The sequence below is a fragment of the Dromaius novaehollandiae genome, chromosome 1 (genome assembly GCF_036370855.1).
Source record: "Dromaius novaehollandiae isolate bDroNov1 chromosome 1, bDroNov1.hap1, whole genome shotgun sequence".
NCBI classification, from domain to species: domain Eukaryota; kingdom Metazoa; phylum Chordata; class Aves; order Casuariiformes; family Dromaiidae; genus Dromaius; species Dromaius novaehollandiae.
The window spans coordinates 49,330,310-49,344,447 of record NC_088098.1 but is presented as its reverse complement, the minus strand read 5'-3'; the positions used below and the strand labels follow the sequence as shown (position 1 = coordinate 49,344,447).

The 14,138-nt window shown below is 41.3% G+C and overlaps 1 protein-coding gene across 1 annotated transcript in view; it reads right to left on the bottom strand.

Moving 5' to 3' along the window:
* Positions 1-210: 210 nt before the first annotated feature.
* SLC17A8 (solute carrier family 17 member 8) overlaps positions 211-14,138 on the bottom strand; it is a 29,096-nt gene continuing 15,168 nt past the window's right edge. The window contains exons 4-12 of the mRNA XM_026109500.2: positions 12,937-13,051; positions 12,486-12,573; positions 9,920-10,006; positions 8,842-8,981; positions 7,119-7,268; positions 4,392-4,524; positions 2,996-3,106; positions 1,464-1,591; positions 211-862 (exon numbers count right to left, since the gene is read on the bottom strand). Coding sequence (XP_025965285.1) covers positions 524-862; positions 1,464-1,591; positions 2,996-3,106; positions 4,392-4,524; positions 7,119-7,268; positions 8,842-8,981; positions 9,920-10,006; positions 12,486-12,573; positions 12,937-13,051 — 1,291 coding nt within the window. The 3' untranslated portion in view covers positions 211-523. The remainder of the gene's footprint in view (positions 863-1,463; positions 1,592-2,995; positions 3,107-4,391; positions 4,525-7,118; positions 7,269-8,841; positions 8,982-9,919; positions 10,007-12,485; positions 12,574-12,936; positions 13,052-14,138) is intronic.

The window sequence follows — 14,138 nt, the reverse complement described above, 5'->3', positions numbered from 1 at the left end:
GCATGAGCTTGCAGTTTGGCATGCATTAAGCAGCTCAAATGCAAAACTACAAGAATCCTAAAATGACAAAGCAGAGGAAAGCATTCACCAGTAATGTCCAGCAGGGCCACTCTGGGTGGACTCCCATGTCACTGGCACCCCAGTAAGCACATATATATCACTGTGGATCCACCATCCAACATGACCTTGTCCTGACTCTATTTGAATGAGAAGACTGCGGCACTTCACCTCCTACAGTCGTAGGCTGGCACCAGGAAGGAGCCCTGCCAGGGCTGGTCATCTCCTAAGGGGTGCAGGTCCTCTGAAGGGGATCTGATGGCAGAGCCAGAATTCAACGTCACGTCTCCTGGTTCCATTGTTAAGAGCCCTCCTCCACACTGTTAGAGGAGAATCACTACTCCTTATATCCAGCCACATGGCCTGATGTTACATGGATGAACAAGGAAATAAATATAGGTACCAGCTGATTTGGGGCAGGAGGAGGCTGGGAGTAGCTGCTGTACGAACCTTACAACTTCAAGTATTATGACAGTTCTTCAAAATTTCCATTTTCATAGTGGTAAGAAGTCTGTTCTTCCAAGTCTTGAGTTACTTGCGTTTTCTTTCTCCATTCCCTTTGCTGTACTTCACTGTTTTGACTGGTAGCACCATACATTTTCTTTGGACTTACAAAAGTTTCATTGTTCATCTCTGTTTCTTCAGCGAGTTCATCTTCATCAATTATTCCACATTTCTCTTCACTGAGGTTTTCAGGGTCAGCCCACTCCTGCTTCTCCCCAGAAGCAAAGATAGCATAGAATATCACTCCACTATAATGCACCAGGGCTGCGATCAGAAAGACGTTTTGCCATTCTTCACGAGTCTGAAAGAATGGTACAGGTCTCATTAGGTTTGCAGTAAAAAGAAATATTAATATCTGAATTAAACCGTGGATTAGCACATACAGAACAATGACTGTGATCGCTGTTTGATTCCTGATGCTACATATACAACATTTTATGAAAGTCATTGTGATTTTTTTTTTCTTCTTAACATAACAATGGCTAATAAAATAGAACAAGACGATTTTTTTTCTCATAGTGACGTTTCTCTCTGATATGTGAAATATTCATGGAGTTGGAAATGCAGGGCTCTCACTAACTATGGAGTTAATCCCATCAGAGATCAGTGATTGCTTAGGAACCCTATGAGTGCTGCATTGCAAAGAAGTTTCTCAAGTCCTTTAAGCAGAGACTCGGACTCAGATCGTATAAAATAACATCTCCCCACACAGAGAAGTAGTTTATAATAGCTGAGAATCCAGCTCCAGTGCTGTTGTAAAAGTGAATGTTTAAAGCAAACAACAAAAACAGAAAACAGCTGCAGAGATCTATGGTGAAATAAAGTTCCCAGGAAGCTTTGAAATGGCTTAACTTTCATCCCATAACCTAATCCTTTTCCTAGAAAACACAGAGAAATGTTACCTTATGTTTAGTCATTGCACCAACGATGAGCGGGCACACCATCCCCGACAGCGTCCCCACCCCGTTGGAGATTCCCATCAGAATACTGGCATAACGCGGGGCTATATCCAAGTGATTCACATTGAATCCTGTAACAAAGACAACAGTCAACTCTATCGGTTTGTGGTACCAGGCCAACTTGGCTTTCTACAGCCATTCTGGCTGAAGGGAGTTGAAACAGGTAGGTAACCTCACACCTTAGCTACCAAAAAAAAGTGTGGCGTTTTCTTGGCAATAACAATGGAAGATATGTTGCAACTCTTTATTCTTTTTCAAAACCCTTTCTTTCCCCCCTACTGGGACCATGTTGCATAGAAAATATCATTCGTTTTGGCTTCTTGGTAGTTTAAAACATCTGTACACTCCCTCTCCTCACACTGAAATGAAGCACTTGGCAAACATTTTTATTTTAAGAATGCATGCCTCATGTTTGTCAAGTGCCTTATATCATTTTCATTTAGGTAGCAGTGTTTGAAAAACATGTTTTCCAGTACTTTAAATAACAGTTAAACAACATGCTAAATAACCAGAATATTAACCAGTAGGAAAATGATTTACCCTTACTGTAGCATATCTATTGGGTAAATATTTTATTAAAAAATAAAATAAAAACAGTAAAAATCAGCTTAGACAATTATCATGCTTTACGTAATGAAAATCAGTCATATGAACTATGGATGATCATAAGAAAACACGATTAATTCCAATTCTATGGGATTAAATACAGTAAAAAGTTTGAGTACTGGGAAAATCCTGCAATAAAAGCAGATTAATAGAACATGGCCTGTAAGCACCTCACAACTGACTAGCAGAACTACTTTTCATCGACATAAGCCTTGAAAGACCGAAGACCATCAGTTGCTTTGCCTCTTTCAGTTATAAAATCTCATTTACGGTGAGCAAAATTCTCTTTCCCTGGTGTGGTCAGTAGATCCATCTCTTTGGAGACCCACCAACTGATGGCCTTCTGTCTTCATAATAAGAGTTTTCTTTTTAATAGCAATGGTACTGAAGGAGTTGCAAAAGTCAGTCTGAGACTGGTGAGCCCCATGAAAAGGGTAGAAAGAGCTACTCTGGAGAAGGGATGGTTACAGGATACAACAGAGATGGAACTGGCCTAGGAAGCAGAAATCAGGAGCTAGGGTTGGCAGCAGGCTGCCTTGAGCAAGTATTCATGTTCTCCCAGAGTCATTCTCTCTCCCTTCTTTTAGGTATACTGTTTGTGTAAGAATAAGAGGCAGCTGCTGTAAATGTGTATTAGAATCCAAACAGCACAAAGCTGATGTGAACCTGAAACAATAAAGAGCAGGTTGTTCAAAAGCTTCATGAACTACCTGTGATACACCTCATAGAAACTGAAGTAAATTTTCTCTAGTATTGGAAGAAATAGGGAACACCCCATAAGCAGTCATGCTAAGAGCTAACAGAATAACGACATTGTTATTATTAATAATAAAACCAATAATAAAATCAATAATAACATTAATTCTTACCTGAAATTGCAAAGCCACTGAATCCCACTGCTAACACCAGAAAGGAAATAGCCACACCTCTTGTATGGGAGTATCCAACCACCAAAAGCAAGGTTGCTTCCATCCCAAAGCCTTCAAATGAAACACATGGGAATAAATTACATTCTAATCACTACTAGTCAAGGAAATACCAATACGGTCTAGCCAAATAGCAACTTAAAGTGGCTCAAAGTTCTTTCTGGTGTCATTGCAATTCTTGAACACATTTGTCATTCTTGTGGATTCACATAAATATTTGAATATTTTTTGTTTGAAAATGTACTTTTTTCTCCTCATTGCTGTGTAAATGACCCAAGCATCTGAGGAAGTTAACTCAGTGACCAGTACAAGGAAACAAGAGAATGAGTCTGCGCAAAGTGCTATACAGTTCACAAAATGCACAGACATGACAGGGAAAGGAGAAAATTACTTCTCCCCTTCATTTTTTTATGGCTGTAGAGACGTGAGATGTTCTTGGTAAATAGAACAAATGAGTATTTTTCAGACGTGTGCCATCAACACGATAGGACATCCCTGAGTGCCACAGGGAGCTCGCAGCAGTTAACCTCTGCCATTGTTATGAATTAACATTTTCTAATGAGTAACATAACAATCCTTCTGTTTAATTTTTTTGAATAGCACTGAAAATACCCCGCAAAAATAAAATTATTCTAAGAATCCTTTGCAAAGGTGAATAGCAAAGCTGTGTGGCATCTCTAACTGCAGGCATCTCTTCATTTCAGGCAGGCTGTGCTGTCCTTAAATAATTTAAGTCTGGAATTGCAAAGGAGAGTGACTCCACAGGCTATCAGACTTGAAATTTTTGTTTTAATTTGATATCTTCCAGTTATGGAGAGGTATCATTGATTTTTCAGTTCAGTGGCTGAACTGGATACAAATTATTTTGTGCTGACTAAAAATCATTTTCACCCCATTATTTTTCCCCCATCCCACCCACCTAAACTTGCCAGTGGGTTCTGCTGAAAGTAGCAGACAGGAACTCCAGTTAGTGCAAGATGGTATCCACTGGGAAGAGTCTTTCCAGCACCACAGTATGTCTATATGAATTTGCAGGATGAGGCCTATTTAATCGCAGTATTCATCTGCCAGTCTTTATTGCCCTTCTAATTATTACCCAGGCTTCTTGCCTCCTCCCTTTCTAAAAGCATGCTGTAAGGATTGTTCATGTAAGGATTTACAGCATGAGGACATCTAACATCAACTCTTCTATTCCCCATTAAATGTTTCAGATTAATCAGCTGCAAATGCAATCTAGGCTAATTTGTCCCTTGTTACAATTAAACATGGGCCAAATTATGACATCTGCATCGACTGCAGCCCACAATTAAAATATCGTGTTTTCAGAATGCAGCAGTACCTCCACAATTCATGACCTTCCTTACAGTGGTAGTGGTCAAAATCTTCCTGCTCCGTAAGAAGTCAGCTAGTTGTCCTCCAATGGGCACAATAATTGTCATGACCATGTGAGGAAGTGCAGACAAAAGGCCAACCTGCAATTGGACAAATAAGTGCTTACTGCTCATGTCCTCAGGATTTCCAGGAAAGAGGAAAGGAATGGTATTTTTTGTTCACCTCTTCTTTTTTCCCATCAGACACATTTTTAGCATGGATCCTAGTGTGGGAGGGTTGTGTACTCTTCCTCCAACAGGATCCCTAGCCAAGGTCTAAGTGACCTTAAGCTAGCTCTGTCCCATCTCCAGAGACTTCTAGGAGCTTGAGAGACTCCAACAGGCTCCCACGTGGGCAGAGGCAGCCCTCTTTCCAGTGCCTTCCCCGCAATGGCAGTCTGCACACCCGGAAGCCACCCACCTTGCCCTTGCTTTAACTTCTTTGCTGGGGCTTGCAAGACAGGTCTCAGTAGGGCATAGCTACTGTGGCCACAGCCTTTCCTCAGTCAAAAATCAAGCTGGTGGGACCAGCATACACCTCTGCAACCAACAGCCCTTAAGCACCTAAAACGCTATCAAAACTAGACAGCTAGCATCTATTGGCCAGTGCTGTGGTCAGTGATGCAGGCTGGGCATTCCCAGGGCAGAAGTCTGATTTGGGTGCTTTGCGCTGCTCTCTGCATCTTCCTTTCTCTAGCTCCAAGAGTGAGGAGCAAATCCTGGGGGCAGCAGGACAGACATGAGAAGCCGTGGTGCAATTCCCCAGCTACAAGAAAGGTCACAGCCTAGCAGGACTAGCAAGCCTATAGCTCCAGTAACACACTTTTCCATGGGAGGTGCAGCCTGCAGGATGTTCCTCACAGTGCCAGCCACTGGCCCGTCACCGTGCCTGGAAGATGGGCAGGGCCAGAAACAGGGTTTGGTCACTATTTGGGTCACACAATGCCCTGCCCAGAGGGGCAGTTAGGCAGCCCCTGTCAGGAAGATGGGTCCACGCAGAGCATCCTGTGGCTTCCTGGTATCCGGGACGTCAGTTAGTGGGAAGTACCTAGGCACCTTTCTTCACTTGTCACTTTTTTTTTTCTTTTTCCTTCCTTCCCTCCTTCTCTGAAGGGCTGTCAGGGTTTTTCCCTCTTCCTTCTATTTTCTTCCTCCCAGTAGGAAAAGCTCTGAGAATTTGTACCTACACAAGGGAAGGGACCCAAATTATAATAAAAAGGAAGCAGAGAAAACAGTCTAAAAAGTCTGAAACTTGTGCTCAAAAGGAGTTTTTCCTCTCTCCAAAGACCGTCAAAGGAGTACAGGAAGAGCATGCATCACCATGCCCAGGAGCAGAAGCCAGAGCCCATGTGAGGATCGCACCTTAGAAATGTCAAGCAATAACCCTGCTCTACAGTGCTTACACCAGAGAGATGCACAGAATACTGTTAATACTGTTTTCTAATGAAGACATCACAAAGTCCTGTGTTATAACGTGTTCTGACATTGGAGTGCTCTGTCTTGGTCTTCAACTACTTTTATAAATTTTTAGTAGTCATGTTCTTAAGGAGCTCTGTTTGGCAAAGCAAATCTATCCCTGTTTCCTGCCACTGTATAAATGAAGGCAGCACCTCCACATTGTATATGGAGTAATGAACATGGAGCATAAAAATCAGAAGCTATGCTAGAATTTTACAATGGTTAATTAATCATATGTTTGAAATTATGCATGTCTTTTATTCTTGTGGGATTAGGGCCTACAAATTGATGCTCATCTTTCATTTTCTGACAAGGGGTACTTACTTTTTCTGCTAGCACTGATACTTATGCTAGATACCCCAAAAGACTGTATTCTGCAGACTTTCAGTGGCCAGCGTGCGATCTACTAAAGGCTTTTGGAGAAGTAATTTAGTGAGAAGTTTGAGTTTATTTTCTGAAATGTGAAACCTCCTTATGCTAACCGTGAATCAGTTTTACATTTTAATTAGTGACGTACATAGAGGTGCAACTCTAGCACGTATGAAAGGCAAATTTAGAATGAACAAATCTATTTTGTCCTTAATTCTCTGTTCTTCATACCAGTGCTGCACTTGGGTCACTGCTTATGACAGCATTGCAGAATCTGGGCATGGCAGTGCTCCCAGACCACAATGATAATGATATTGTTGGTTGTTAATTTGTAGAATTACACTTACTCAAAAATAAATTATAGTATAGCAAATAGTTTTTTCAATGAATGTTTGGAAAACTTTCTGGAAAAATTACTTTCTGGTCTTTTTTCATGCTCTGAAGGGGGAGTGTGGCTGGCTTTAATGAAGTAGCAGCTAATATCAATTCATACAGAATATGACCTCTAATTGTCAATGCTGGCCAAGCAATGAAAAAAAAAGAGAAGGATAATTGGGATGAAAAATACCTGGCAAATATTGCTAAACTGCCAGCACTAAACAAAATGTGCATTCTTATTTACCTAGCTTGTAGGTTTTGTGATGTTGTTCTTTTTTATCAATTCTCTTTTCCAAGGCAAACTTTCATATCTTTCTGTTTGCTAAGAATTTGATGCTAGCAAGTAGGCATGTTTATCAGATCTCTAAAAGTATATCATCCTAAATACTTGGAATAATCAACAGTAATGACTCCAGCCTGGTTGGAGGATCCTCAAGCACTCCACATCTCAGGTGAGGTTTGAATGCCACTGCTTCAGCTCTGACATTTACCTTACTTATTGCGAATCCAAAGACTTCTTCAAAGTAAGCAGGCTGACTTATAAGGAGCAAATAGAAGGTCCAGCTTCTGCAAAAGTTTGCCACAATGATTGCGTAAACTGGCATTGAAGTGAAAAATCTCTTCCAGGGAGTGCTAAATTTCTAGAAAAAACAAAATTGAAGGCATTTTTGAGTTGGCAGAAGGCAGAATAAAATAGAGAGCCCAATTCACCTTTAGTTTCGGACCTACAGCTGACTTCAGTATGTTGCATCCAATTTACACTGCAAATCACTTACAATGTAAGTGAATGAAAAGGGCTCTCCTGGATTAGTGGGGAAAGATAGATAGAGAAGCTTTCTTTGAACAGACCAGACATTTAAGATGCCTACTGTACTACTGTTGCTCTGCTCAATAAAACCACACAAGGCCTTCTGGAACTTTGTTACTGGGATAACAGCATCATTAAGAGAATCAAAGAAAACTAGAGAAAATCTTGTTATGCTGTGCACTTTTTGGCATGATTCAGATTGAGCCATTCCATTGAAAAGACTGTGAAAAAAAGAGATTTCTCCAGACTAAGGAACATGCAGTGTCTCAGCAACAGGCAGCTACCTGCTTCAACCTAACTCATCTCATTCAAAAAAATAAGTGTGTGGTAGAAGATTTAATTTATATATCTTGCTTTTTGCATTTCCAGTTTCTGTTTATACTTCAGTAATCCATACAGCAGGAACAAAAGCACTTCAGAGCCCTGTTCACTTATAATAGAACTCAAACCAGAAGCTGAGTAAAATGAGTAGCTATGGCAATGTACATGGATGTTCTCCCCTTATTTAAATTGGTAATTGTGTACTGCAGGCAGCTATGGTCATGTGCAAACACTAGTGTCCACTACAGTAAAACTACTATACAGGAAGGGCAAAACTGTGACCTGGAATGAGTGCGTGTCTCCAACTAAGATCTGAGTGACTTCAACGAAACGTCAGGAAAATGCCCAAAAAGAGAGTCTTATACTTTATGCTGTCACCAAGGCTGTTATCCCAAACATAAAGAGGAAAAACAGTCTGGAATTATTTTGTTCCAGAATGCTCAAGAATAAAAGCCAAGAAGGAACAGTTGATCAAGAAACAGCTTTATTTTCAGCACTAGCAAAAACGAGTTACCTAAATGAATGGAAAGAAGTTTCATTGAAAAATAGGTTTTGGTTTTAAGTTTCAAGGATCTTCTTAAAAAAAATGGAGGGAGGGGAGAAGTCTGAAAACACTGAGCGGGGTTGCTGTGGGTGGGAGTGGGCCAAAAGTCCTGGGCAGAGCCCTCAGAATTTCCATTGCCATTAAGGGGAACCCAAAAGGCAGCTGGATGCTTTAACATCTGGAGTCAGTTTCCCATTGAGGTATTTCCATTAATATTTTTTAGAGTAATTCTGATAACTACTCAAAAACAGGAGATCCATAAGCTCTTCCCCCTCTCTGCTGACTCCCTTCCCCTCCCTGGGTGAGGGAGGTCTATAAGCTGAGTGCTGAAAGAGCAATGAATTTTTGCCTATTGCCAAACTCTTTCCGTCCAGCTGCATGAGCCTGATCCTGCAGCCTTTAAAAAAGGAAAAACCTCTCTCTATTGACAGGAAATAGCTGATACTTTTACGCAGCAAACAGTGTCCATCCGATTATAAGCTATTCTTGTCCAAAGTGCTCATAAATTGTAACTAGTCACTGAAAAGCGTTTTTTACTTACGTTTGCACTAGCTAGGCTGGCTCCTTCTCCTATACTTGTTTCTATATATATCCTTTCCTCACTGGTTATCGTTGGATGTGCCGCAGGGCTCTCATAGGCATGCAGCAGCCAGAACATGTACCAAACAATCCCAAACATTCCTGGAGAAGTGAGAAAAGAAACGCTTGGTTTTAAAAGCCAAAAAGACCACACTTCAGTATCTGCAGGCCTTACAGTTTATTTATAATTTGGCCAATTAAGCCAAATCTGAGTAAAAAATATGCCTAGGTAAGTAAGAAAAAATGATACCTAAGTCTGTATTTATTGCATGCCTGTTTGCATAATGTCTGAGTGCTCTGTTACTCCTATTACATGATAAGGGTCACGTAGAGAAAAGGCAAAAGCAAAGCTTTATATGGGGCCTGGGGAAAGATAAAAGCAGACTGATCATAACATGGTCACAGTCTGTGTAAAAAGACTTAACAAGCAGATTTTGATGGCAAACGTTATGGTGTGGTCTGTGTTTCCAGAGAAACCAGCTCCTCATCTTAACTGGGTCGTTAACGTGCGAGGCTGGGTTCGTGCATGCCTACAGCCTTGGAGCCAGCTCTGCCTCGTACCCCGGAGGGAAGTGTTGAGGCACCGCAACACAGGCACGAGGCCAGACCAGTGTGATGGGACCGTTCTCTGAAGGCGGCACTGTTTTTACCAAGGCTGGGCCGTGTGGGGCAGATTTGTCAGGACACAAGGCATCGGAGGCATTAGCCTCCCTGTCGGCAGCTTATACTGTAGTGCATGCTCTGGGATGTGTCAGGTGAGTGTCTGTGCTTCTGAGCCACCTTCACAACATAACTGCATCCAACCCTGTCACTGTGTGACCACGGGCTGTAGCCTAGTTGTTATACTCTTAAAGCATTTTACAATAGGTAACAAAATAAAAGTTTACAGAATCTGCAATAAGCAGAGAGTAAATTGCAATACCCATTTGCAACCCCTTCATTCCCCAGAACAACTTTGTTTCATCCTTACTATACAGGTTTTTCAAAATTGGTGGCAGTACCAATCTAGTCGCAGAGATCCTTTCTGTTAGGCAACTCACCATAAATATAAAAGACTGATGACCATCCTATGTACTGTACCAGCACACCCGCCAATGGCATGGCGACCACCGCACCTGCGTAAGACCCTGAGGGACAAAAGGGTTAAGAAAGCATGTCAGCTATGCTCGACAAGCTAATGGTCTGACTTTCAGACTTCCTCTCGGTGCCCAGAGCTCCAAGGGCTGCAGGTATGCTGAGAGCCTCTCGTCATGGCTCTAGCCCCGTGACCCCATCAGTGCTCCTAGCAGAGGGCACTTTCACACCACCCCTGTATCTGTTTAACCATGTTTTGTTCGTATCAGTGGCATGAGCAAACAGCTGGAATAAACAATCAAATGTTGACGGGAAAAAAAAAGGGATAAAAAGTGGGTTGTGCCAAGGTTTTGAGAACGTGGTGAAATATGTTTGCGAGAGAGAAAGAGATGAGCATTTAAGTGCTTGGAAAGGAATTTCCATGAAGACCCTGGGAGAATTCATGCAATCCGGACATTCAGTTTCAGTGCAAGACAGTGCCAGTAACTTCACCTGTTGCTCTGAATTATTCTGGGAAATGGGATGCCTGTGCTTTTGACATTATTACATGCTTTGTTAATGAACACCTTTAACCCAAAACTACTGGCAAACACACAGGGACACCTCGCTCTACTCATTAGCAAATACTTCTCTGCAACTGTTTGCAGTGACCCTTCTCCCTCCTCTCTGTAATACTCAGCATTCCTGCAGGAATAACAAAGCCCCAGGCATGAAAATGCTCAGAGAAAGAGGAACCTGGTTAACCTGGGGTTTCCTAATGTTTCTGTTGTTCCTTTTCACCTTTCAAGTAAAAAAATGTGTGATCTGTAGCAACTAAAATGAGTGCAGAGCTGCAGGATGGATCTTTCTCTACCCACTGCTGGGAGTTCACAGAGACAGTATTGGGAGTGGTGGGGCTTTTTATCCTGGAATTATTTATAATAAAAATAAAATTCCTATAATATGAAAAACTGCTTTTTCTCTCTTGTTTTGCTCTTCCTTTTACTCTTCTTCCTATATTCAATACTGTATTCCCCCCAGCCTTTCAGTTCCACTACTAATGGGCAGACCACTCTTCCTGTGACTTTTACCTTTTCTGTTGCATATTGTCTCTCGCAGATATTTCTCCTCAGCTGGTTTTACCCCACCACCTACAGTTATTTTCATTGTTTTCTCTTCTCCCTTTCCCAACTGCTCGCTCTTCAAAGTCCTACAATATCTAATTCTTCTTCCATATTATTACACATTCAAACATAGTTCCAATTTCCCTGTTGAAAATGGGAAGGAATACACCAAATACAGACCAGGAGGATGTCTCAGAGGATGAAAAATGACAGAGTGAAGTAATGAGCACTGCCTTCCTCTCCACTCCTAGCACGCAGCATATCTGAAATTACAACACAGCCATTCCTGCTCCGTACTCTGTATATCCGGGCGTTTCAGGATACAAAAGTTGAGGGAATACATTTGGATTATGCTTTGTCTTCCTCCCATTTAGCCATGTACCCAAACCCAGTCTGTAAGGAGAGGCTAACATTCACCATTCCCTCTGGAATTAGCAGTTAACAGAGGATTCAAGGTTACCAAAGGAAGATGCAGATGCTAGATAGGAAAGGGTAGGAAGAAGGGGACGGCTCAAACTAAAACTGAGAAAAGGCCAAAAAGGTGTGAGAATCACAATAGTCTTTATTGGCAAGAAACGACCATAGCACAGAGACACCTACAGGGGCAGCTTTTTTCAAAAGTTGGTACCTGGAAAATGATTACAAGAAAAACCTTTTTTTTTTTCCTTTTTATTAATGGGATTGTAAGGGAAAAGAAGGAATCCTTTTGGAGGAAAAAGGTGTAAAACCATAGCATTTTTCCTGCTCCCCATTTCATAACAACGTTTAAGGCTGTTGCCAGAGGGCTCGGTAAGTTCCAAAGGGACTGAGAGAATTTGATTTGTTTCATATTTCCATTGGGTTCCTCTCCCCAAAGTCTTCTGAAATTTCCCACAAGCCATCTTTAGGAGAGCTGTCAGTTAGCCTTGGAAAAGGACCCCAAGAAGAGAGCAAATGAGTCTGAACATAATTCAAACCAGAGTGAAGCAAAACAGCTAGTAGCAACAAATTGCATCACCTCCACTTCAATACTTTCCACAAGCAGCCGAGTTACTCAGGTCCCTTAAAATACATTTTTTAAGTGCACACTTAATTAGAGGGGTCAGTTCAGCACATACAATAAATGGAATCCCTAAAGATAAGGCAAATGAAAAAAAATGCAATTTCTCTCACCTGACACCACTACACCTGACTTAGTTTACTATAGAGTCATTTGGGGGGTTGGTTTTAAATTATAAAGAGATGAAATATATATATAAAAATGATCCTCAGGATCTTGAGCTCAGAGTTCAAGTTGGATGGGTATGTGGGCAGGTGCTGCAAAGGGCAGAGGATTTGTATTTCTCTTGTAAATCACAATATGAATAAAATATGTCTAATAGGAAGCGCAGATGGAGTAGAACCACAAACTATATATGCTTACGTAAACTGTATAAGCCTATCAACTTACCGCAGAAAGATGTGGTTGCCAACCTGCTTCTCTCCAGTGGAGGAGCCCATTTACTCCACATCCCGTGGCAGGCTGGGTAGGTGACACCCTAGCAGACATTTCACACATTATATGATTTGCTTTCACTTCATTCCTACTGCAAGCAGTTGCTGATACTGTCAGCCTGTCTAGCTGTCTAACTTAAAATTATAAATCAATATAAGTAAAAATTCATCACTGTAAAAACCACTATGTTTTACAGGAAAGCAGCTTTCCCATGTACATGTCTTTATATAAACTGCTGAACTGAAAATATAAATCAATAAAGCTATCAAACACCAGTGGAGGAAACGAATAACAAGGAAAAATGTAGTTTGATCACAAAACCTGACAAAGTATGTTATGACATTTTAGAATCAAATCTCAAAAAACAAATGATATACAAAAATACCAAAATGGTGAGTATTCCTACCTCCACCAGACCCTGAAGAATTCTTACGAACATCACACAACCATAATGTACTCTCGCTGCAGAAGGGATGAACATATTCAGCGTAGACGTTAGAAAAATAGCTGCTCCAAATACCCTTTGGAATAAAGAAACATAAAAGGGAATAAAATTATTATCTACTTTTCAGAAGAGATGCTGTTCTCAGGTACAACCACACAGCCAATTACAAATACCTGCTATCTTACCAACCCAAATATTTGTGAAATTAATTATGATGTCCCCTTATTGGCAATGAGGGAATGAGTGCCCATAAAGTCAGTATGTTTTCTTCTCTAAGGAAACAAGAGTTTCATACATACTTGAATAAAGCTATTGGATTTTTCTTTGTATCAGAAGAATAGACATTGGTGTCATTACTGAAGGCTAATAGTGAACATGCTGCTTTACAGGAGTCCTGAAATGAGAGAAGCATTCCTATCTTGAAAAGTGCTTAAATCCTGTCAGATGAATAAGTTTTGGCTTAAATCAAGTAGACTCTAGATTACGGGCTTCTCTGAAACGTGTGCTAATTATTTCCAATTCCTGCTGCTAAAATGCGTAACAGCACAGTTTAAGATCAATTCCTTTCTGACATCACTTCTCAAAGTAACACCTACAAATGTCCTATGCAACTATGACATAGAAGGGACATTTCTACAAGAGAGCTGCTGTGAAAAATATTTTGCATGATATAAACAATTTGTTACCCTGTCTGAGAAAAACATCTCCTACAAGCCGGGCACAAGTCAGTCGAAGCTCTAAATGCACTTGGGGTGAGGTACCTTTGGGAAATCTTTTGCAGCTTCCCAAACCTTATCATTTGCTAGAGAAATAGGAAGCAAAAACCTCTGGGTGGTGATAACAGATCCAAACAGCACCTTTGAAAGTCGAGGCCACTTAGATGTCCGCAGTAGCACAACCCAGTGCGCCAAGCCAGCTCTGCTCCACTCACCTCAGTCTGAATGTGAGCTCTTCCCGCAGGGGCCTGGGCTTCCCTGAGCTTAACTGCAGAGTGGTGCACGATTACCCTGCTGTATCAATAATGTACAACAGTGACAACAGATGTGACGGACAACCCAGGCTACAAAACAACCATGGCATGAGCATGGGCATGGCACATAGGCTTGCCGCTGCAGCTCTGATGCTGCAGTGCGGATGAAAGTGTCGCTGGGTGCCCAGTTCAG